The sequence below is a fragment of the Ictidomys tridecemlineatus genome, chromosome X (genome assembly GCF_052094955.1).
Source record: "Ictidomys tridecemlineatus isolate mIctTri1 chromosome X, mIctTri1.hap1, whole genome shotgun sequence".
Classification (NCBI taxonomy): domain Eukaryota; kingdom Metazoa; phylum Chordata; class Mammalia; order Rodentia; family Sciuridae; genus Ictidomys; species Ictidomys tridecemlineatus.
This window is the reverse complement of record NC_135493.1, coordinates 81,217,487-81,241,739: the sequence shown is the minus strand read 5'-3', so window position 1 is coordinate 81,241,739 and position 24,253 is coordinate 81,217,487. Positions and strand designations below refer to the sequence as shown.

General features: G+C 41.1%; 1 protein-coding gene and 1 long non-coding RNA gene across 2 annotated transcripts in view; one reads left to right on the top strand and one right to left on the bottom strand.

Moving 5' to 3' along the window:
• Itih6 (inter-alpha-trypsin inhibitor heavy chain family member 6) overlaps positions 1–10,644 on the top strand; it is a 29,266-nt gene extending 18,622 nt beyond the window's left edge. The window contains exons 7-13 of the mRNA XM_005339787.3: positions 1,587–1,758; positions 2,457–4,490; positions 6,263–6,355; positions 7,072–7,107; positions 7,370–7,483; positions 8,411–8,788; positions 9,689–10,644. Of these exons, the coding sequence (XP_005339844.2) occupies positions 1,587–1,758; positions 2,457–4,490; positions 6,263–6,355; positions 7,072–7,107; positions 7,370–7,483; positions 8,411–8,788; positions 9,689–9,900 (3,039 nt within the window). The 3' untranslated portion in view covers positions 9,901–10,644. The remainder of the gene's footprint in view (positions 1–1,586; positions 1,759–2,456; positions 4,491–6,262; positions 6,356–7,071; positions 7,108–7,369; positions 7,484–8,410; positions 8,789–9,688) is intronic.
• The window catches only part of LOC120890726 (uncharacterized), a 92,267-nt gene that overhangs the window by 12,722 nt on the left and 55,292 nt on the right, over positions 1–24,253 (bottom strand). The window lies entirely within an intron of this gene.

Sequence of the window (24,253 nt, the reverse complement as noted above, 5' to 3'; positions counted from 1 at the left end):
CTCAGGAAAGGCCATCTTTTTTTCATTTTTTAAAAATTTTATTTGTTGTTTTTAGATATACATGACAGTAGAGTATATTTTGACATATATGGAGTACAACCCATTCCAATTAAGATCCCATTCTTGTGGATGTACATAATGTGGATTTAAACTGGTGGTGTAGTCATATGAAAGGCCATAATTTTAAGTCTCAGCCCTCTCACAAGGGAAACAACACTTAGCTCCCTACTCCAGGATCCATGACCTAACCCATGAGCTCTCCCAGTAGTAAGAAAGACACCACAGTAGAAGCTTTCAAGACATCTCCTATCAGTTTAAGGTGTACAGAAAGGCAAATCTCAAATGTCCTTCTTGTGATCTCTGAAATACATACGTGTCTAAAGGATGTATAATATTTTCTTAGGATCACTGGATTTGGCATCTCTCAATTAGGAATTGAAGTGCCTGACACATCAAGTACCAGCTGTGTGACTATAAGAAAGTCACTTTGCCTCTTTGAGCCTCAGTAAAAAACAGGAGTGATATTAGTGCCTTCTGCATTATGTTTCTGCAAAGATCAAATAAGCTGATGCATCTAAAGTATTTAATATGGTGTCTGGAACACAGTAAGCGTTCTATAAATGATACTCAATATTATAATGTGCATAACCTATTCCCTGAACCTACTATGTGCCTGGCCCTATGTTAGGTATTGTCATGGAGGAAAGAGACAGGAAGAAGCAGCAATCTAAGCCCTGTTCTCAGAGGATTTGATAAGTGTCTGAAGAGTGAACAGTCTGTGACAAGGACTATCTGGGTGAGAAGGGTAAAAGTAGACATCTCAAAGATGATCTTTCTGGAGAAGGAACAACTGAAAGAATAATGAAGATCTGAATAAATAAAGAGGAAGTGGGAGGGTGTACTAAAAGGCACAACAAGAACATAGTTTTAGAGATAAAGCAGAATCTCGGTTATCTGGAGGCTGCTAAGAAGACTAGCCTAGAATAAACAGAGAGTGAGAATGATAACAGATTAGAGCAAAACCAAAACAAAGTCATTGAGAGATAGCTACACAGACCTGAAATCTGAAGACTCCTGAACTTTAGAGTCCTGGACTCATTGAGTCCTGGGTCATAAGGTTAGGAACCATAGAACACATGGATTCTAGGGCTCTGAAAACAGAGTTTGAACTTTTTAGACCATTGCTGTCTATTAGAACTTCCTTGATTATGAAAATATTCTAAAATTCTGTGCTATCTAGTTATAGTAACCACTGGTCACATGTAGTTATTGAACACTTAGAATGTGGCTATTGCAAGTAAAGAACTACATTTTAAAATTTTCTTTAATTTTAACTAATTCACATTTCAATCTAAATAGCTACATGTGACTAGTGGCTGCCATATTGGATAATACAATTCTAGGCCTTGAACTGAAAAGGCCATAGAGCATCTTGACTTGATAATACTAGACTTACTGAATGGTGAAGTCAGAGTGTCTTAAAGCCATACAGCATTTAGACCTTAGTGCCTTGCATAGAAAGAGCCTTTCAAGCTCACAAACCTCAAATCTTGTCCCATCTTCTTTACTTCATCCATATCCCACAGACTAAAAAAGCCATGAATGTGATCCTCAGTGACCTACAAGCCAATGACTACTTCAACATTATCTCCTTTTCTGACACAGTTAGTGTCTGGAAAGCTGGAGGTTCGATCCAGGCTACTATCCAGAATGTCCACAGTGCCAAGGATTACTTGGATCACATGGAAGCTGATGGCTGTAAGTGTTAGACCTCCCTACCCAAATGGGCAGACTGGTGATTTTGAAAATTCCCAAAACCCTCTCTTTACTTCCCATCCTCCTCACCTCTCACAGTGCCTGAAACTGTCTCATTTTATATAAATATGTGTCCCTTCATTCTCTGTGTTACCCTTCCATCTCCCTTTCCCAATAGAAAGCTGATTCCCTAAGTATCTTAGGGCACATTTATCTTAGGTCCTGAGTTTCTTCCTCCTCAAAGCAAATACTCAGAAGTATTTGCTAAGACTTTAAAATCAATAATCTAGATATTTATTTTTAAGTATTTGAGCAAATTTCTGCTTTTGATCTATCCCCTCTCAATTACTGAAGTCTCTCCCACCCACCCCTCCTGTCAACTTCTTCCCCTGTAGCAAGAAGGTGGGGGGGGCTATCTTTGGGTAGCTGCCAGTATGACTAGGAAATGAGACACCCCCCCAAAAAAAAAAACAATTGAAGAACAGTCAAAGACAGAAAATTATAAAAGCCAAGGATGTATGGGCCCTACCATCAGGTCTCAGAGATATTGGGTGGGACCAAAGGAGTTGGGAAGGATAAGCAGCAAAAAGAGAGAAGATGAGATATGACTAAGCCTGGGAGATTGGTGAAGTATCCAGTGTGTCTGCAGTGGGGGTAGAAGTAACTAGAGAACGTGGTCTCACAGTCTTCTCTCCGATTAGGGACTGACATCAATGCAGCTCTGCTGGCGGCTGCTTCAGTGCTGAACCATAGCAACCAGGAACCTGGGAGGGGCCCCAGTATGGGGAGGATCCCTCTGATCATCTTCCTAACAGATGGGGAGCCCACAGCCGGCGTGACGACCCCCAGTGTGATCCTCTCCAACATTCGTCAGGCACTGGGCCATAGAGTATCCCTATTCAGTTTGGCCTTTGGGGATGATGCTGATTTCCCACTGCTGCGTCGCCTGTCCCTGGAGAACCGGGGAGTAGCCCGACGCATATATGAGGACACTGATGCAGCCCTGCAATTAGAGGGCCTTTATGAGGAGATATCCATGCCTCTGCTGGCAGATGTGCGTCTGGACTATCTGGGCGGCATGGTTGGGACCTCCTCTTGGGCTCTCTTCCCCAACTACTTTGGTGGCTCAGAGCTAGTGGTAGCTGGCCAGGTGCAGCCAGGTGAGCAGGAACTGGGCATCCACCTAGCAGCCCGTGGCCCCAAGGGTCAGCTTCTTGTGGCCCGCCACAGTGAAGGAGCCACCAACAGCAGCCAGAAGGCATTTGGTTGCCCAGGAGAGCCAGCCCTCAACATAGCCCTATTCATCCGCCGCCTCTGGGCCTATGTCACCATTAGAGAGCTGCTGGAGGCACGCTTTCAAGCCCGTGACACCACCACTCGCCATCTGCTGGCTGCTAAAATCCTCAACCTATCCCTTGAATACAATTTTGTCACACCTTTGACTTCACTGGTCATGGTGCAGCCCAAGGAAGCCAGTGAGGAAGCCAAGAGACAGCAATCCACCACAGCGGGGCCAACCACCATTATGCCCTCATACAGCAGCAGCCATGGCTTAGGGACTGGCACAGCTCAGCCAGCCTTGGTGCCCAAGGTCTCCCCCAAATCAAGGCCTATAAAACCAACTTCAACTGCTATGGATTCTACAAAGATGTCCAGTTCCAATGAGTTAGAGCCACTGGGTCAGAGCTCTAGTGCTTTATCCACCTCAGCACACCCAAAGCCCAAAACTCCAGTGCAAGATTTTGGCACCTTGGCCCACCCAACTCTCAAGACAAAACCTGTTGCCCTTACACCCTCAAATTCTAGTACTCTATTGCTTACAAAGTCTGGCACTCCATCACATCAGAATCCTGATGTTACATCACCCATGAATTCCAAAACACAAGTTCTACCTCTGAGTTCTGGCATCCTGGCCCAGACCAAAGGTGGCCCACAGCATTCTAAACCTGATAATCCATCACAACTTAAAACAGACTCCCCATCACACTCACAACCTGGGGTAGTCACATCACAATCACCCAAAAGCCTGTCACAGCCCAGACCTGGAGTTTCTATACTTCCGATCCCCAAACACCTGCCACATACCAGACCTAAAATTACTGCTCCCAAGACCCCAAATAACCTGCCACACCCTAGACCTGGTATCCTCTTGCCTAAGATCCCTAAAATCCTATCACCTCTTAAACCTAGTACCTTACCTCACCAAACTTCTATAAACTTATCACTTTCCAAACCTGGAACCCCAACCCCCCATACACCGAAAACTCCACTACCCCCTAGACCTGCCAGACCCAGGTTCCCACCTTCTCAGAGCTTTAACACATTCTCAAACACAGTCTCAAGTTCTACAGGTCCCAGCAGTACCATGACCACCTCTGTCCTTGAAGAACCCCTCCCTGCCCCCCTTACCCCTACTCCGCCTTCTCTGCTACCCACTGGAAGGCTCTGGCCTCAGAAAGACCTGTTGTTAAGGCCCCAGGGCACAAGGCAAGCACTGGGACCATCTGTGCTGGGGGTCCCAACAATGGTCCTACCCAACAACTCCAGTTCTAAGCAAGAAGGCAGCCCTCCAAACCTGCCAATCTTGCTGCCTTCCAGCACCCTCTCTGAGGCCATCAGTCTGCTCCTTCTTCCAGAGGAGCTAGAGCTGCTATCTGAGTCAATGGTGGAGTCCAAGTTTGTGGAGTCTTTGAACCCACCAGCTTTCTATACCTTCCTCACTCCTGATAAAGATGGTAAGTGCCATGAGTAAAAGGGCAAGTCATGGTGAGTAAAGGAGAATGTGAATGAAGGCCACTAGGAACTGGGAATCTAAAAGACATGTGCAGATTCTAGCTATTTGCTTAGTTGCTTTGGGACTTTGGACTAGTTGCTTAACATTTCTGGGCCTCAGTACATAAGCACAGAATTAAAGGCCTTGGGAAGGTTGAACAGAAACAAACTAGTCAAGCTGTAGTCTTGAAATTTGCATTGTTGGACAAGAGAATTTATGATAATTCCAAAGCGAGAGAGATATATAGGATTATAAATTGGAGGATCTCTGGCAGCAGAGGTCTGATTGGTTTTTCTGTGTTCCATGAACATCCCTGCTTAATAAGAGGGGCATAAAAATTTGGGAAGATGATGATAATTACCTTTAAGTTTCCCAAAGACTATAATGTAATAACATTTTTAGCTCTTTCCACGTGCAGGTACTTTTCTACATATTGTACTTGTTGCCTCTCATTTGATTCTCACAAGAGACTGTTTATAAATGCTTTACACATAAAGAAACTAAATTACACAGAGGTAAAGTAACTTCTTTAATGTTACACAGCTAGTCAGAGATTTGAACCCATAAAATCTGGTCCCAAAATAAATGTGTCTCACCACTCCACTCTTCTGTCTTCCTATAGGAAAGAGTGACACGTCCTGGGTGATCTTATAGGGAAAGATTTAAAACAGTTGAGTGTGGCAGTAAATTATAGAGATGCAAATTTGGAAATGACATCTTCTTCAACACATCCCTCTCCCTCACCCGCCCCCAATATCCCATCCATCCCCAGTTCCTGGCAACGTTACCTCTAATATATTTCCCCAATCCACCCACTTATCACAACCCTGTCATTATCTCAGAGCAGAACACCATTGCATCTCATCTAGAAAACTGTTCCAGCCTCATCACTGGTCTCTGCTTCCTCTCCTGTCCTGCTACAAGTCATTCTCCCCCTGCAGCCAAAGGAATCTTTTAAAGTCACAAATCTCTTCAGGTTACTTTTCTACTTAATTTCCCCCAAGCATTTCCCATCACATTGGGGATGAAATCCAAAGTCCTCTTCATGGCCTTCAAAGCCTTGCATTCAGTGATCCCTACCCCTATAAGTCTGTCCTCATCTTCTCCCACTCTCCACTCATTTTCTAGACTTGGGGCCCCACTGGTCTTCTCTCTGCTCCTCCCATGGGCTCTTTCCTAGTCTCCACTCAGGAACTGCTTTGAAGTTACTTCCTCTACTTGTCCTCCCCCTTCCTACTACTTTCATTCCTTTCCATTGCCTCTAAAATTCCAGTTCTGCCTTAGATCTTAGATCAGATCTCCTTATCAGCCCTCCCTGCAGGCCACTTCAGGCCTCTATTACTCATTCAGTCAATCCATTATTTGTTTTATGTACAGCATTTATCACCATTTGTAATTATGATTTTCTTTATGCCTGCCTCCCTGACTGAACTATCAAATTCACCAGGTCAGAAACCATGTCTCTTTTCCAACATCATATCCCTGAAGCCTAAGCAATGCTTGAATGAATTAGTGTATTATTTATGTATGAATGCTATGAAGAAGAACTTTGTACATATCTGGGCTTGAAAGACAAAGAAATTGTTAAGAACATAAACTCCCAGTCCTAGATATGGTCGTTTTGAGAAGCCAGTGTGGGCTTTCCTAGTCAGAAGGAAGACGGGCCCTTTGGTGAACAGAGAACTTTTGCCCTGAGAGTATGAAGGATTTCTCTTATTTCTTTGAGTGTGGCAGGAAATCCACATTGGGATGGCGATTCTGAGGAAATTCTGGGAGGAACTGGAGGGAGCATGGACACTCAGGGAAGTTCTGTGGGTTCAGCAAAAGGTAAGCAAGGAGCCCTTAAGCCTTCATTTCCACTTAATTAGAATTCTTAATGACATTATGGAAACTCAGAGAAAATTGAAGTATTCATTTTCTATTGCTTACATAGTAAATAACCATAAATTTAGCAGCTTAATGCAATGCCCATTATCTCAATCCATTTTAGGTAGCTATAACTGAATGTCAATAGACTAGGTAATTTATAAAGAGTAAAGGTTTGTTCATCCAACAGTTCTGGATTCTGAGAAGTCCAAGGTTGAAGAGCTACATTTCTGAGAACCTCCTTGGTGGTAGGAACCCTGTGCAGAGTCCCAAAGTGGTTCAGTGAAACAGAGCAAGATAGACAGAGTTCATTTTTACAACAAAGTCATTTCTTGATAACCCATTAATCCATTAATAGAGCCGGCCTTGAAAAATAACTAGGAATTTCTCCTTGGTAGTTAAGGAAAAAGAAAACATTCCAGGTGGCAGGAAAAACAGGAGAAAAAGATCACTCCAGAAAGCAGGGCACTCATAAGAATAGTCAGTTCAGCTGAGCTACAGCATAAAGAAAACATTGGAGAGTTAGGAAGGGGCTAGATTCCAGAAAAGCCTGAAATGATGAGCTCAGGAATTTGGCCCTTATGTGGGATGAGGTGATTCAGAGGCCATGGTGTCTCAGGGTTCCTAGAAATGTGTTAGATCTGTCCCTCACTATTCAGGCTCTCTCTCCTTTGCAGGCACATTTCCAAGAATCTTCACCTTCTCATCCTCTGGTAAGCCAGCCATCTCCATCACCCTCCTTCTTTAGTACAGGACAACTCATGCACTGGGACTGGGTGGGACTGGGCTCTCTCTCTCTCTCTCTCTCTCTCTCTCTCTCTCTCTCTCTCTCTCTCTCTCTCTCTCTCTCTCCCCCCCCCTCTCTCTCTCTCTGTCTCAATAGATATAGCCACTTCCCTTCTCCTTTCCTTTCCTTCTTCTCCATCCCATTTCTTCCAAGACCATAACTTCAGAGTTACATCTCCTGCCTTACAGTGGATGGGGACCCCCACTTTGTGATCCACATCCCACACTCAGAAGATAGGATCTGCTTCACACTTGATGGACGCCCAGGAGATCTGCTGCAGCTCATAGAGGACCCAAAGGCAGGTGAGAGTCGCAGTAACTTCATCTCCACACAACACCACAGCCAATATACTCATGTGAATATCCCCAGATATTTAGCACCTCACTCACACCCAGTAACCCATAAAAACATATGAGGACTCACACAAAAATGCACAAAAGCACCAAGATACTCACAGAAACACACACACTGGGGCCTATGGTAAATTATTTTTACATTCCTCACACTAAAAATATGCAAATATGCATCCAGGCACACAGCAACACATGATACATGCCCAGATATACACAATAAACACACTCAGACACACAAGAACTGATACTCCCAGATTCATCCCAATTTCTACGAATTCAGCACACAAAGACAGCACACATTCTCTAGTACTCTAGACATATAAAATGCAATGGTGCACAGACATAGTCACACATGTGATGACACATATCCATATGCATGCACACTGACATCCCAGATATACATCGGTGTATACAACACACAACCAGGCACACACAACATACACTATTGTACCAAATCATAGAACACCAACATATCCAAGCATACATTAACATACAACAAAAGACACACTCTATCATGCTACCTTCTTCAAACATGGAGATACACTTACATGCCCAAAGATACTCCTCTCAATATAACCAAACATTCTCTCTCTCTCTCTCTCTCTCTCTCTCTCTCTCTCGTAAACACATACATATATGTGCAAATCACCACACTGGGGTGAGCATGTGCACACATATTACCTGTCCTCACACACAAAAAACTGAGGGTGGACCATGGTGGAATTATTTTCTCTCGAGCTAGACTTCCAGCCACAAATCTGTAGTAGTTCATCTGGACCCTGGGCCCCAAGACCTCATCCCTGCTCATACTGTGGGTGATGATGTGAATGCTCAGGTGAAAGCCCATGCTCTGGACCCACACTCCCCTTGCTCCAGGGCTGCATGTCAGTGGGAAACTGCTTGGAGCACCACCAAGACCAGGCCACAAGGACCAGACCCGCACCTACTTCCAGATCATCAAAATCACTACAGACAAACCTCTGGCCTACACTATCACCATCAGCCGTAGTTCCATATCTGTGCAAGGTGAGAGCACCTTGCGCCTGTCCTGGGACCAGCCTGCACTGGTGAGGAAGCCCCAACTAAAGCTCCAAGTAGCTGCTGCAGCCCGCCTCACTCTCCACATCGGAAACTACCTTGAGTTCCTCATCCTTCGGCACCGCTACAGACATCCCAGCACACTACAACTACCCCACTTGGGATTCTATGTGGCCAATGGCTCAGGTCTCAGCTCCTCAGCCCGTGGCCTAATAGGTAAGTACTGCTAAGGCTGAGAGGAGCAAGGGTACACCAGTCCCAAGAGAGACTTTGGCAGGATGAAAGGACAGTGGGCTCCCAGCACTCTGAATACCCAATCACAAAGAGGAATCAGAGCAGGCTATACCCTTGAGGAACTCCTGGTCTGAGAAAAAGAAAAGTCCAGACATGAACAGTGATCACAGGGAGGGATCAATCCTGAATAGAAAGTAGTCTAGGGAACTAGAAGAACCCAGGGAGGGAGATCTTGCTCAGCCTCAAAGCTCAAGAAAGACCTTCTACAGGAGAAAAAGAGAACTGCCTACATTGCATTAGAAGGCTGAGCAAGAATATGGGTGAAAGGAATAGAGACTAGAGAAGCTAGAACTGGAGTGGTCAGAACTCGGTGCCAAGATGAAGAATTTGGTTTTATCCTAAAGACAATGAGAAGCCATGAAAGGTTATAAGCAGAGAAGAGACATAGTCAGATGAGAGTATTATTAAGTTCTCTCTGGATCTTTATCCTACTGTGAAAGAGACTGCAGGTCCAGAGATACTAGTAGAACCGGAGGAAGAGGCCCCCAACAGTTTAGACAGTGACATTGGGTTGGATAGATACTTTTTCCTCCTCTGGGTCTCCCTGTACTTCTCTCCGTCCCTCCAATCTGCTCTGTCTCTCCTCCAAATCTGGCTGTCCTCCTTCCTCTGCTATCTTATCTGTCTTAGCTTCCTACTTCCATACTACACCCCTGTCACATCTGGATCCTCCATATTTCCCACAGTGACCATCTTCTTCCCTTCTCCAGGTTTTTGCTTCCCATCTACCTGCCTACTTTTCCTTCCGGTTTTCCTATTTTAGGATCTTCTCAGAGCTCTGATCAGGGACTAAGGACACAACTCTGATATTTTCTTTCTCAGGGCAGTTCCAGCACAGAGATATCCAACTAGTGAGAGGGCCCAATGGGCCTTGTCTGCGGAGGCACCAAGATCCAGATGTGCCTGTAGTTCTAGGCAAAAGACTGCTGAAGGAGTCACCAAGGCTGCTGCCCCGCTGGGCTTCCTGCTGGCTGGTGAAACGCTCTCATGTAGAGCAGCTGCTGGGCCAGCCCTACCTTGCCTATGTCCTGTGATGGTTCCTGAACACCAAAACAAGAAGACTTGAATTTGGGACATCCAGAAGGCAGCACATAGAGTGAGCCAGGGACAAAGACCTAGTGACACAAAGACATACACTCACACATGTGCTAAGAGATACATATACTAGGATATATAAACATATAGATATGCAGACCTGTGGACCTACAGGCTTAGGGATTCCTATCTCTGCACAGTCCTTCCTCTCTGCAGTCTCTACTCCCTCCAAATCCATACTTCACAACACCCATGGAAGTGACTTTCTTAAAACAAAAACTGAGTCTCTTGTCTGGTCACAACTTTCTCTGGCTCTCAGGGTATATTTAAGGCTCTTGGAGTTTCCATAACAAACTACACTCCCTCCCATCACTGGATCTTTGCATGATTTCTTCCTTCTGCATGGGACACTCTTTCTTTACTTCATGTAAGTAAATTTAATTCACCCTTCACCTCTCAGTTGCCACCTTTTCTAAGAGGCCTTCTCTGACCCTTTCCTTAGATTGAGTTTGGCTCCCTCTTCCATGTTCCCATAGCCTAATCCCAACCCCTTCTTGTTTATAGCACTTATCATACAGTGTAATAATCATCTAGTTACTCATCTGGATCCCTAACTTAGAATGTAAGCTCTTTCAGGGCAAGGGCCTTTTCTGAATTATCCATGTAGCCCCAGTGCCTGGCACATAGTAGGTGCTTAGTAAATATCTGCTGATGAATGAAATAAACAAAGAGATCCCATGAAATAGCAGTACATACACAAATATATATGCTCACAATGAAAGACACAGAATTACACACAGAAAGATAGCAACAAGGACACAAACATGGAAAAACAGGGACAGAGACTATGGAAACACAAGCCACAGAGATATCAAAACAAAAGAAACCATGGATATAGGAACATACAGACAAAGAAAGATTTAGACATACAAAGGCAACAGAATCAGGAATAAAAATCTAGAGAGAAAAACAGATGCTCTCTTGCTGAGCCTCTATGACCCCATGATTTTGAGTTACTGTCCCTGTCACAACAATGCAAGGAGATAAAAACAAGGTAATTCAGGGACATACATTCAATGGTTAATGTGAAGACACTTAGCCATAAGAACATATAAACTTAGTAATAGATATACAAAGAGATCTAGACATAGGAACAGAAAAATCAAAACACACAGAGATACGGGGATACAAAGGCAACTAGGGAGACACTGATCAGGACCTAAGTTCAAGATACCAATGACAGAAAGATAAAAAAAAAAAAACAGAGATACACTGACATGTTGACCTGCAGACAGGGAAGAAGATGAAAGAACATAGAGACACAGAGCCAAAGACATATAAAGATGTAAAAACAGAGACGTTACACGGTCCTAGATTTGATAACAAAGACTCAGAGACATAGACACATGCAAAGGAACACAAAGAGTCAGACAGGAACACAGATTCATATATTCAGAGATCCAGAGACAAAGAGAAGAGTCTAAGGTACTTGAACAGTGATGACAGCAGAGATAGGGTTTAGGCCATATAAGAGAGACATAAGGAAGGATAGGCAAGGTGCAGACCCAGGTACATTGTGACCAGTGACAAAAAGAACACAGGAATTCAAATACAGAGACCCAGAACAGTTAGACATGGGAATGTTAACCCACAAACACAGTCACATGAGACAGAGGCTAGACACAGGAACACAACTGGAAAGGTAGAGACAGGAACAAAGAAACCTAGACATAGAATATAAGCAAATGGGCAGAAACACAGAGACAAAGAAATCTATCCAGAGAGGAGGAATACAAAGACACACATAATGAAGGGACACTGAGAATAGTGACACATAAACAGGCAACCAATATCACAAAAGAAGGGATGGGGACAGTGAATTCAACACAGGGGCCTAAAGATAGTGGTTCAAGGATTTAAAAAAAAAAACCATGGAATTAGATACAGAGAGGCAGAGAACACAGATGTGGTGAATCAGATCAAAACAAAATCACGATAGAGTAAGATAGAAAGAGATTACAGGAAGACACGTAGACAAACCCATAGAAACTGGAACATATTCATAGAGACCCAGAGAAAATGACCTAGGGACTAAGAAAGGCATCAAGTAACAGAGCAACTTAAGAGACAGCCACAATAACAAAATGAAGCAAAACTACAGAGACACTGACAAAATAAGGGAGAAATAGATGGACAAGAGAATAACTACCAAAACACCAATAGAGGCATGGACATGGACAACAAAGTTCTGGAAATATACAGACACCAAGTATATGGAATGAGGCATATGCAGACCCATGAGCATTAAGACACTGGAACACGAAGACTCAGCAATACCCAGGTACAAGAATATAGAGACTCAGAGACACATGTACACTGGATTACAGTGTTTCAGAGGCACAAAAGACTTGGGAGTACACAGAGATGGAGGCAAATGGATAATGGAACACAAAATTTCATAAGCAACCAGCCATAGAGGTATATAGCTACTAGGTCATATGCAAAGACTTGGGGACATGTAAAGATTCAGAGACATGTAGATTCAAGGATGCACAAAGATTCAAGGATAGACAAAGATTCAGGAACATGCAGATTCAGGGACATGTAAAGTATCATGAACACACAAACTCAGTGATCTCCAGCAAAAGGAACACACACATTCTCAAACACATAAGCTCACTGAATGACCAGACTCTGAGACACAGACACTAGAAAAGAGGCTCAAGATATGCAAAACTCAAGGATAAGAGACACTAAAACACAGAGACCTGGGACACAGAGACAAAGAACAGACATAAAGAATATAAGAATCTTAGAGTCACCCAGAGATGAGAATATACAGATACTGAAACAGAGACTTGTAAGCTGTATGATGACACAGAGATGCATAAAGGATGTGACACAGAAATTTACAGGCTTAGAGAACCAAGGACATACATACTGGACCACAGTATACAATGAAAGCTCCAGAGACATAGAGACATAAAAAACCTTCAGAAACTGAAATATGAAATATGTAGACACTGGATCCCAGCAAGACACTTGTCATACAGATAATAAGATCCCTATAGCTAACAGGAAATAAAGCCAACCACTAAAACACACAGAGATACTGGCATGAACAAATACTCAACACACACAAACAGTAGAACAGATGCAAGACATACAAAAACAATGGGATGAGACTTGGTACACAGGTACAGGTACACACATTCACTGGCATATACAGACAGAGGGACACACACACCACTAGAGCACAAAGAAACTGGGGCATAGAAAATGAAGCTCAAAGACACAGAAACGTGCTGACCTGGGACATACAGATACTGAGGCACACAGATACAAGGATATATATATATATAATGAGACATACAGGCACTGAGATTCACAAACAATGGAACAAGCAAACACTGAGATATATATATACACTGAAGTACACAGGCACTGGGACACATAAACACTGGAACGTATAGTCATTGAGGCATATACATACAGGCATGGAATTACATAGAACTGGGTTTCTACACATTGTGACACAGACACTAGGACACAGATATGGAAATTCACAGACAGATTGAAATTAAGAGACACAAAGTGACATGCAGCTCATCTGGATATGCAAACACTGGCATACAGAACCTGAGGAGCACAGATACTAGGACATACACAGGCACTGAGATGGATACTGGAACACACAATCATTAGAACAAACAGACACTGGGTTATTCAGGAGATAAACAGGTTGTGTTGTTCAGACACTGAAGAATATGTAGACAGTGTTGACACACAGTCATTTGGTGCCTATAGACTTTGAGAGCAGACACATAGATCCAAAAACACTGGGATTCATAAACATTGGTACATAGGGGTAAACACAAATATTAGAACTTATGGCTATTGGAGTAGGCGGGCACTGGGATACAGAAAATTTTAGATACACAGACACTGGGACACAGTCATGACATGCAAAGACAATTGGATGTAAAGATACTGGAGGATACAGTCATTGGGACACTCAGATACTGGGAACAAAAAAGTAGCAGTGCACAGATATGGGGCAAACAAACACTGGGGCACACAGACACAGAAACACATGCATTAATACACAGATACTGAAAAACACAAACTCTGGAGTACTCAGAAATTGGGACATGCAGGCACTGGAAAATATTCACACACTAGGATACACAGTCATTGGGACACACAAACACTGGGACACGTAGACACAGGGATATGTAGACAAAAACATGTAGAAACTGAGGTACAGAAACCATCACACACAAAAACAGTCATAGATACACCACAACATGTTTACTCTGGAATACACAGCCACTGGAGCACACAAACACTGGATGTATAGTAACTAATAAACAGGAAAAGGGATATACAGAATCTAAATAGCACAGACTCCAGGACATACACAGACACTGAGATATACAGATTATTAGCATTCCAGACACTGAGACATGCCAGATGCTGGGTAAAAAAAAAAATGGATAAACAGACATGAAGACAAAAATTATTGAATATACAGACACTGGGTCATAGAGACAGTTGAACATATATAAACATATACGTAGAGCACTGATACATAGGGACATAGGGACACAGAGATGCAAAGACACTTAGCACAGAACTACTGAAACTGGAGACTCAATGAAACATGCTGCTACTAGAATTTTGACCATGGGACACACTGACGTTGAGAAACATAGACAATGAAACATACACAGGCCCAGAAACATACAGACATTGATATATAAGAAAGACAGCCTGAAACACAGGCTCTGGGATACACTGAAACTGACTTGTAGAAACACAAAAATTCTTGGTCACACACATGCTTAACAATATTAACACTAAGACTACAAAGATACTGTAACACAGAGGCACTGAGGCATATAGTCATTAAGACATAGACACTGGGACACAAAAACACTGCTACTTAAAGATATGGAATAAAATAAATATTGGGGGATATACACCTGAGACACATAGATACTGGGGCACACAGATACTAGGATACACAGATGCAGAGACACACAGACACTGGGATACATAGAGGCACAGAGGAACTGAAAGACAAAATGTGACATGCTGATGCTAGGGCACAATGATAATGAAAAACAGATATCACGATTCAGATACAGATACCCAGATACACACAGGCACTGGGACACACTCAGACCTGATAAATACACATTGTGACTTATAGCCCATCAGACACCCAGACATTGAGATATGCAAACATTGAAACATACATATACACGGAGGTACATACACAGGCACTGGGACACTGAATCTGAGAAAGTCAGACATTTTGACATAAATATACAAAGAAAAACAGGCACAGAAATACAAATGCATTGACACACACATATAATCTGGGACATAATGACATGGTAATATGCACATATCAAGATACACAGATTCTTGAGCATAAATATGCTAGGACACAGAGGCACCAGGAAAAAGGCATTGGAGCACAGAAACACTGGGGTATACAGACACCAGGGTACATAGACACCGTGACACAGAAACTGAGATTCATAAACACATACATACATGCACACACACTTGAACTCACAAAAGACACCAAGACACACATTGAGATATATAGTCATTGAGAAATACACAACCCTCAGACACATATACAATGAGATACACAGGCACTGGGAAACAAACATTGGAGCCAGGCACGGTGGTATATGCCTATAATCCCAGCAGCTCGGGAAGATGAGGCAGGAGGATTGAGAGTTCAAAGCCAGCCTCAGCAACTGCAAAGTGTTAAGCAACTCAGTGAGACCCTGTCTCTAAATAAAATACAAAATAGGGCTGGGGATGTGACTCAGTGGTCGAGTGCCCCTGGGTTCGATCCCTGGTATCCCCCCTCTCCCCCAAAAATGAAAGAGAAACAAGCATCGGGATATGGAACACATTGACTGGGACACACAAACCCAAGCATATGTGGTCAAAAGACAGACACTAAGACCCTAGAACACACAAACACAGGGTCAAAGAGACACTGGAACACAAAAACTGAGACATAATTATTGGAACATACCCAGAGCCTGTGACAGTCACTAGGAAACACAGACAATGAGAGGCACAGCCACTGGAACTTATTGAAAACAGGAAAAACAAAGGCACTGAGATATATACAGACTTTGAGACACACAAACACTGCCCAATACAATCACTCGGACGTGCACAAACACTGGGGTGCAGGGATACTGACGTCTATACAAAGAGGCAAATACCAATGCCAGGAAATATAGATGCTAGAATACATAAACACTGATTCTAATAGACACTCAGATGCAGATAGAGAAAAAACTTGGGCACACAGTCACTGGAATACTGAGACACTGGAACCCAGACACTAGGACATAAAGAAACCAGAATGCACAGAAGCTGAAACATACTGACACTTGGACATACAGTCACTGAGATCTACTCAAATACTACATCACTCAGACATTGGAGCACAAAGGCACTGAGATTCACAAATGGAACACACAGGCAGTAAGATATGCAGACAACAGAATACAAAGAATCTGAGCTGCTCTCAATTCTAAGCCTTGCAAAATCAGTGTTCTTCTGGCAAAGAGGAGAAAAAGAAAATATAGCAGAAGAAGGACCTAATTCTGAGTCTTGAGAGAGGACAGGGCATGAAAGTGCTCTGTGTGAGGGAGTGGTGACTAGAGTGGAAGGTGGATGGCAGGAGAAAACAAGTAAATTGGAAAGAGGGAATGTGAATAATAAATGTAAGCTTTCTCCTGCCATCAGGAGAACAAAATGTAGTCTGTGGAAAAGAATGGAGGTGTTTGGAACCAAATGAGGGAGAAGAGAGGGGAGAGAAGAGCAAATTGAGGTGTTAGGAAGTGGGAACAAATACACACAAATGTTCCATCTTCTACTCACATGCACAGTCTTCATTCAACAAACTTTCATTGTGGGCTTCCAGAGTAAAACAAGTTATGTGCCCTGTCTTCTAGTACAATAAGCCCACTTGGAGATATAGACTTTGAAACAGACAATGATGATATAATATGACCAATGCTAGGACACAGGTGAACACAAGAGTCTGTGGGAATACTTAATGATCAAAGAATCCAGCCCAAAAGTCAGAGCAGGATTACCAGAGGAGGCAAGATCCAGGTCTAGTGGAGAAGGACAAAGAATTAGTCAAAGAAGAGACAGTGGAAGGAAATAATATTTCATATATAGAGGTTATCTTGAGGAAAGTCTGAAAGATTCATTCTTTCATTCATTAATTCTACTAATATTAGTGAGCACATAGTTTGTACCAAGCAATGTGCTAGATACTGAGAATTCAGAAGTGAACAAATGAATACAGTCCATGGACTCCATAGAGTTTACCTTCTACAAAGGAATAGATGAAACAGCCAAATTTTGTGCAGGAAATAGTTCAGCATAGAAGGAATAGAGAAATCAAGGGAAGGGGAAGCATGAAAAGATATGTGAAAAGAAACAGGAGCCAGGTCACAGAGATTATTATGGACCATAGTATTTGAACTAAGCCAGAAGCAATGGATTAGAGAAATAAAGGAACCTTGCAGAAATGATAAAGTAGAAGGTGTCATGATGGATTACTTGATTGGAGGTGAGGGAGAGAAAGAAGTATAGTATAACTTCCATGTTTATTTCTAGCTTGAACAATAGGGTGAATGTTGAAGCCATTTTCTAAGATAGAGGAACACAGGAGAAGAAGCGGACTTTGGTGAGAATACATTCGTTTAAGGTATCTGAGGTCTCCCAAGTATTTGTTCATTATTTATTCTTACCTCTTTCTCCAAATCTTTTGAAATTGCATAGATTTCTTTGTTAAGATGCTTTTGGTTGCAAGTAATGGAAAATCCAGCTCAAACTGATTTAATAAGGAGGAATTTATTGGCTCATATAATTAAAAAAGAATCCAGAAGTAAGATGGACTTCAGAAGAATATTGAACTAGTCCAATTGCTTAATGATGTCACTAAATAAGAATCCAGCTTTTTTCTCTTTTTCCACAAAGCCACTGTATCCTAAAGTTGGCTCTCCTGATAACAGGGTGACTGACATTGGCAACAACCACTGAACAAAAGTACTGAGCTTCACTTTACCTTGGGTACATGCCCATCTCAGAATCAATAATTGGGTCCTGGAATATGTGTTTGTGGTAACTAGCCTACTGGAAATTTGGGCTCATTAATGGATCAAAGGATTGTGTCAACCCCATCCAACTATATGGCTTCTACATATTGGATAAGGGAGGAAATAGATGCTGAATAGAATATCAAGGAAGTCATTATATTAGAAGTAATATAATAAACACTAAATAAAACACTAATAAACACTATAACCAAATTAAAGGAATAAGTACACAGTAATGATGGAGTAGCAATTATACCAAAAGATTCAAGGAAGTTAAAGCTATAACTATGCAGCCCAAAAACTTGAGCTTCTTAAGAACTAGGGCATAAAGTGACAAAATAGTGATGACTTTGAGGGTGATCTTCATGTAGCTATTTCTTCATAGTAACCAATGACTGTCACAGCCCCTTCCTCCTTTATGTAAGTCAGGTAGAATCTGCAATTTGACAATGCCACTCTTAACAGAAGATAAAGTGATACCAAGAGAGGTGAGTGATTTACTTTGGAGGACAAAACAAGGCAATGACAGAGATAGTACTAGAATCCCCAATGTGTCATTTCTTAGCTAATAGCAATACAAATAAACTTTGACTGGATTAAGCAGAAGGAATTGGGTAAACAAGTATTGAGTAGCCCAAAGAGTCTGGATGGGCCAGAAAATCAGATACAGAGGCTGTGTAATCAAAAATGATGCCCCAAATCCCATCTAAGAAATTTCCAAGAGGAAACACTGCTCACGATGCCACTATAAACTGGATGGCACCATTTTCAGTGACCATATCACTGATACTGGACTCTTCTGCCTGTAGAAACCAGATAGAGCTGCTGCAGCTGCATATACCCAGCACCAGAAAAGATTCCATATGGTTTTTTCCTTAAGATTTGAAACCTGATTCCAAGCGATAAATTAATTTAATTAATGGAAACTACTCATGTGCCCAAGCCCTAGTTTCAAAGAATACAAGGCAAATATGTAGCTTTTCTGATCTTCTCAACTTCTCTGGTAGCAGGTAGACTCTGCCTCATAAGATAGTGCATGATGAGGTACAGAAAACAAATTGGTAACCAAGACCATTAGTGAATACCCACTATATCTGGCTTACTAAGATTTTATCTAGGACTTCTACAATGGGGCCACCTACTCTTAAACTAGATGCTCTATAAACATTCTCCAAGGATAGTAAGTCAAAAGGCTAGTGTGGAAATGTAGGGGTGGTAGAAAAATGATATCCTCCCTTACCTCCTCTCAGGGTGATTAGGAGTGCTTTATCCATATATAAGCTCTTTGGAAAATAGCACCAAATACTCTGGAATGAGTCTTAAGACTGGGAGGGTTTCCAGAGGAAGCAAGCCTTGATTTGGACCTTGAAAGAAAGATTTCAGAAGGCAAAAGAAGAGGAGGAGAGAATGGCATTGTGGTCCCTACCCTTTAACTCTTCTTTCCAATCTTGACTCTACCTAGTCACTGGCTATCTGAGGACCTGTTTCTATCAGAGCCATAAAACTCTTAGATTATGTCAATGATGGTTGAACTAGCACGTCTAGGGGTTCAGGACTTGATCTCAAAACCACTCTGGGGCCAATAGCCAAGAGACTTGTGAAAGCTGGGATAGAACACAGCACACACACACACTATTTCCTTCTCCTCTGCTATGTCACCTCAGGTCAATTACTCTAATTCTCAGTCTCTTTGTAAAATATAATCAATCCTATTTTGTGAGGTTATAAGAATGAATATATATTTACATGCACATATACATATTTATAGTGCTCATTTCAAGGTCTGGCACACAACAGTATTTGGTATTATTCCTGTGAAAATTCAGAGCTTGGAGGAACCTTAAAGACTATCCACACCAATACTCTCCTTTTTCAAACTAAGTAGTTGAGGGAAAATATTTTTATGGATTTTTAAATTAATTAATTTATTTTAATTAGGTATATATGCCAGCAGAATGCATTTTGATTCATTGTACACAATTGCAGCACAACTTTTCATTTCAATGGTTGTACATGATGTAGAGTCACACCATATGTGCAGTTATACATGTACCTAGGGTAATGATGTCCATCTCATTCTACTATTTTTCCTGCCCCATGCACCCTCTACCTCCCCTTTGCTCAATCATATTTTCTTCATTTTTCCCATGCCTTTCCCCTCCCCATTATGGATCAACATCCACTTATTAGAGAGAACATTCAGCCTTTGTCTTTTGGGGATTGGCTTACTTTGCTTAGCATGATATTCTCCAATTCTATCCATTTACATGCAAATGCCATAATTTTATTCTCTTTTAATGCTGAGTAATATTCCATTGTGTATATATACCACAGTTTCTTTGTCCATTCATTTATTAAAGAACATCTAGGTTGCTTCCACAGTTTAGCTATTGTGAATTGAACTGCTATGAACATTGATGTGACTGCATTACTATAGTATGCTGCCTTTAAGTCCTTTGGGAGAGGGACAGCTGGGTCAGATGGTGGTTCCATTGCAAGTTTTCCAAGGAATCTCCATACTGCTTTCCAGATTGGTTGCATCAATTTGCAGTCCCACCAGCAATGTATGAGTGTGCTTTTGAGGGAAAATATTTTGACTGAGGGCTCACACAAGTAAGCAGCAGAGAAAGAACCCTTTCTTGCTAAGCACTTCTCCAAAGCTATTTTTTACTCTGTCTAGCTGAGTCACATTGGGAACAATCAACCCAAAGAAATATTTAAAAAAGAAAACTCCTTTCCCTTTCCTTAACAGTGTCTCTTCTACTTTAGAGCCACTTTTTTTGTTTCCACAAATGAAAGAAAACATTACAGGGATAAAGTCATTGGGTCACCTCTCTCTCTATTGGGTATTGATTGACCTTTTTGTCTGCAGCTGGTAGATTTATTCATCTAACATTTACAGAAAACCTCTATGTTCTAAACTATTGCTGGACAAGTTTGGGGACCAGAGAGCACTTAGATCTGATCCCTAGCCCTAAAATATTCCGTGACCCAAGAGATGGAACACAACCAAAAACAAAGATTTATAAGTATACCAGGTAGTTAGAGGGGTAGTAGTTGGCTTTGGGAGATACTAGCCTTCCCGTGTATAAAGTCCATCAACCCCTCCACATCCATTTCATATAAATTGAATGACAATGATACTCTTGGATATGGATAATTACAGTTTCTTGAGCTTATGTAAAGTGTGACTAAAATAATCTGGAGATATTTTTATTTGTTCTTTTTAGATATGCCTGACAGTAGTGTATTTTGACATATTATACATACATGGAGTAACTTATCCTAATTAGGTTTCCATTCCTGTGGTTGTACATGATATGGAGTTTCACTGGTAGTATATCCATGTATGAATATAGGAAAATTATCCAATTCATTCTTCTGTCTTTTCCAGAGAGATTTCTAGCACTGGTTGAATGGAGAGATCAGCAAACCTTCCCACCAAAAAGTTACTAAAAATCTTGGCAAAATTGATAAATAAACAAATTTTAAGAGCCTAAAGTTATATAACAATTTAATAAGTGTTTACTTTAAAAAGTTCTGAACTTGGAATAAGAATGGGTAATCTATGGCATTCTGGCCTTAGGTTTCCCCATCGTCATCCCTCAATCAGACCAGTAAAGAAGTTCTGCCAGAGTGGTACAGACCATGAACACCAGAAGTTTCTCTGCCACTGTCAAAGAGAGATCACTCAATTTGAGTAGTAGTTAATACCCAGGACCAACAGCACCATAAATGGGAGTGACTGCTTAACAATGGGCAAGTGGGTGAGAAACTAATAGCTTAGATGCTACTACCCTGAAGTTATAGTCCTGGTTGAAGCAAACATATTCCTGGATGGAGCCTGAAAGTCCACATGCACCTAGGCTACCTCAAAAGAGAAAATAAAACCTGGAGCAGGCTTTGAAACAGTCTGAACTTTGAATTCCCTTCCCTACTCATACATACATCCAGTGGTAGAGGAAGGAAGCTTTACTGGGTTCAAGTTGATTGAGCACAACTTGTGTCCAGTCATTGGCTCACCAATAAGCTATGCAGTAATAAGAGCAACTGCTAGAAAGCCAGTTTTTACTAAACAATGAAATATTTTAGAAAGAAAACTCTGTTCCCCTTCCCTAATAGTTCCTCTTCTACTTTCAAGTCTTTTGTTGTTTTTGTCCATTTGCTTCCACAAATTAGAGAAAACATGTGATACTTGTCTTTCTATGTGGGGCTTATATCACCTAACATGATGACCTCCAGTTCCATACATTTTCCTGCAAATGACATGATTTTGTTCTTCTTCATGGCTGAATAAAAACTCAGTGTGTGTATATATACACCACATTTTCTTTATCCATTTATCCATTGACAGGAAAGTGGACAAAGGGAGTGGGGAGGACATGGGAGAGTCATAAGGAGGGTAGATTTGTAGGAAGCTTTGATTGTAATCAAATAAATTATACTCAAACATTTGAAGGCCAAAGACAAAGATAAAACTATGAAAAGCAGCAAGAAAAAATGAAATATGTACAAGAAAGAAACAATATTAACTGTTGACTTCTCATGAGGAACAATGGAGGAGGCCAGAGACAGTAAGTAGAATGACATGTTCAAAGTGCTGAAATAAAAAATAAAATTATCAAAAATAGTGAAATAAATACTCCCAGATAAATCAAGATTGAGAGAATTTATGACTAACTAACCTCCCTTGCCAGAATTATTAAAGGAAGTGCTTTAGCTGAAAGGAATGACACCAGATAATATACTCAAATACAAACAATGAAATGATAAATATGTAGACACTCACATAAGACTATATAAAACTGGGATTTTAATTTATTCTATTAATTTATTTAAAATGTTAAGATTGACTGAATAATAACTATGATACTATATTGTTGAGTTTATAATGTGTAAATGTAACAGATATTGAAATAATATCAAAAGGGAGAAAAAAATACACATGTGGTATGTGTCATACATCTTTATATAGGGTAGGTATATAGATCAAACAATTTCAGAATAGACATTCTTTTCAAGCTTCTATAGAACACTCTTCAAGATAAACCATATTCTAGTGCATAAAGCAAGTCTCAATAAAACTTGAAGAATATGTGTTCTGTGTGACCACAATGAAATTAGCTTAGAAATCAACAATGGAAATAAGTCTTGAAAAATCCCCAAATTTCTAAGAATAAAAACTAAAACATTTAAAGGCAACAATCCAATTTAAAAATGAACAAAATTCTTGAATAGACATTTCTCCAAAGAAGAATACAAATGGCCAATACGTACATGAAAAGGTGTTCAACACTACTAATCATTAGGGAAATCCTCATGCACATAATCCCAGCAACTTGAGAGGCTGAGGCAAGTTCCAGGGCAGCCCCAGCAATTTAATGAGGCCCTAAGCAACTTAACAAAACCCTGTCTCAAAAGTAAAATGGGCTGGAAATATAGCTCAGTGGTAAAGTGTCACTGGGTTCAATACCCTGTGCCAAAAAAAAGGGGTGGGAGGACTATTACCCCAAGCAGAAAAAAAAAAAAAAAACAAGTGTTGGTGAGGATGTGGAGAAATCAGAACAATTAGTGCATTATTGGTAGGAAAGTGAAATGGTAAAGCTACAACACAAAACAGTATGGTGGTTTCTGAGAGAGAGAGAGAGAAAGAGAGAGAGAGAAAGAGAGAGAGAGAGAGAGAGAGAGAGAGAGAAAATGAAGTACAATGTGATCCAGTAATTCCATAGCTAAGCATAACCAACAGAAACAAAAGCAGGATCTCAGAGAGATACTCATATGCACATGTTCAAAACAGTGTTATTTACAACAGCCAAGAGATAAAAGCAACACAAGTGTCCTTTGATGGATAAATGGATTAATAAAATGTAGTATATGCACACAATGAATTACTATTCAGCAAAAAAAGAAATAAAGTATTGATACAATCTGGAAGAACCTCAAAAAACATATAAGCAAAAGAAGTTATATAAAAAAGATTACATTTTATATGGTGCTTTTATAAAAAGAAATATGATATATGAAGAAAGAGCAAATTTATAGACATGAAAAACAGATCTATGGGGCTGGGGTTGTGGCTCAGAGGTAGAGTGCTCACCTACCATGCATGGGGCATTGGGTTCGATCCTCAGCACCACATCAATGTAAAATAAAGATGTTGTGTCCACCTATAACTAAAAAATAAATATTAAAAAAG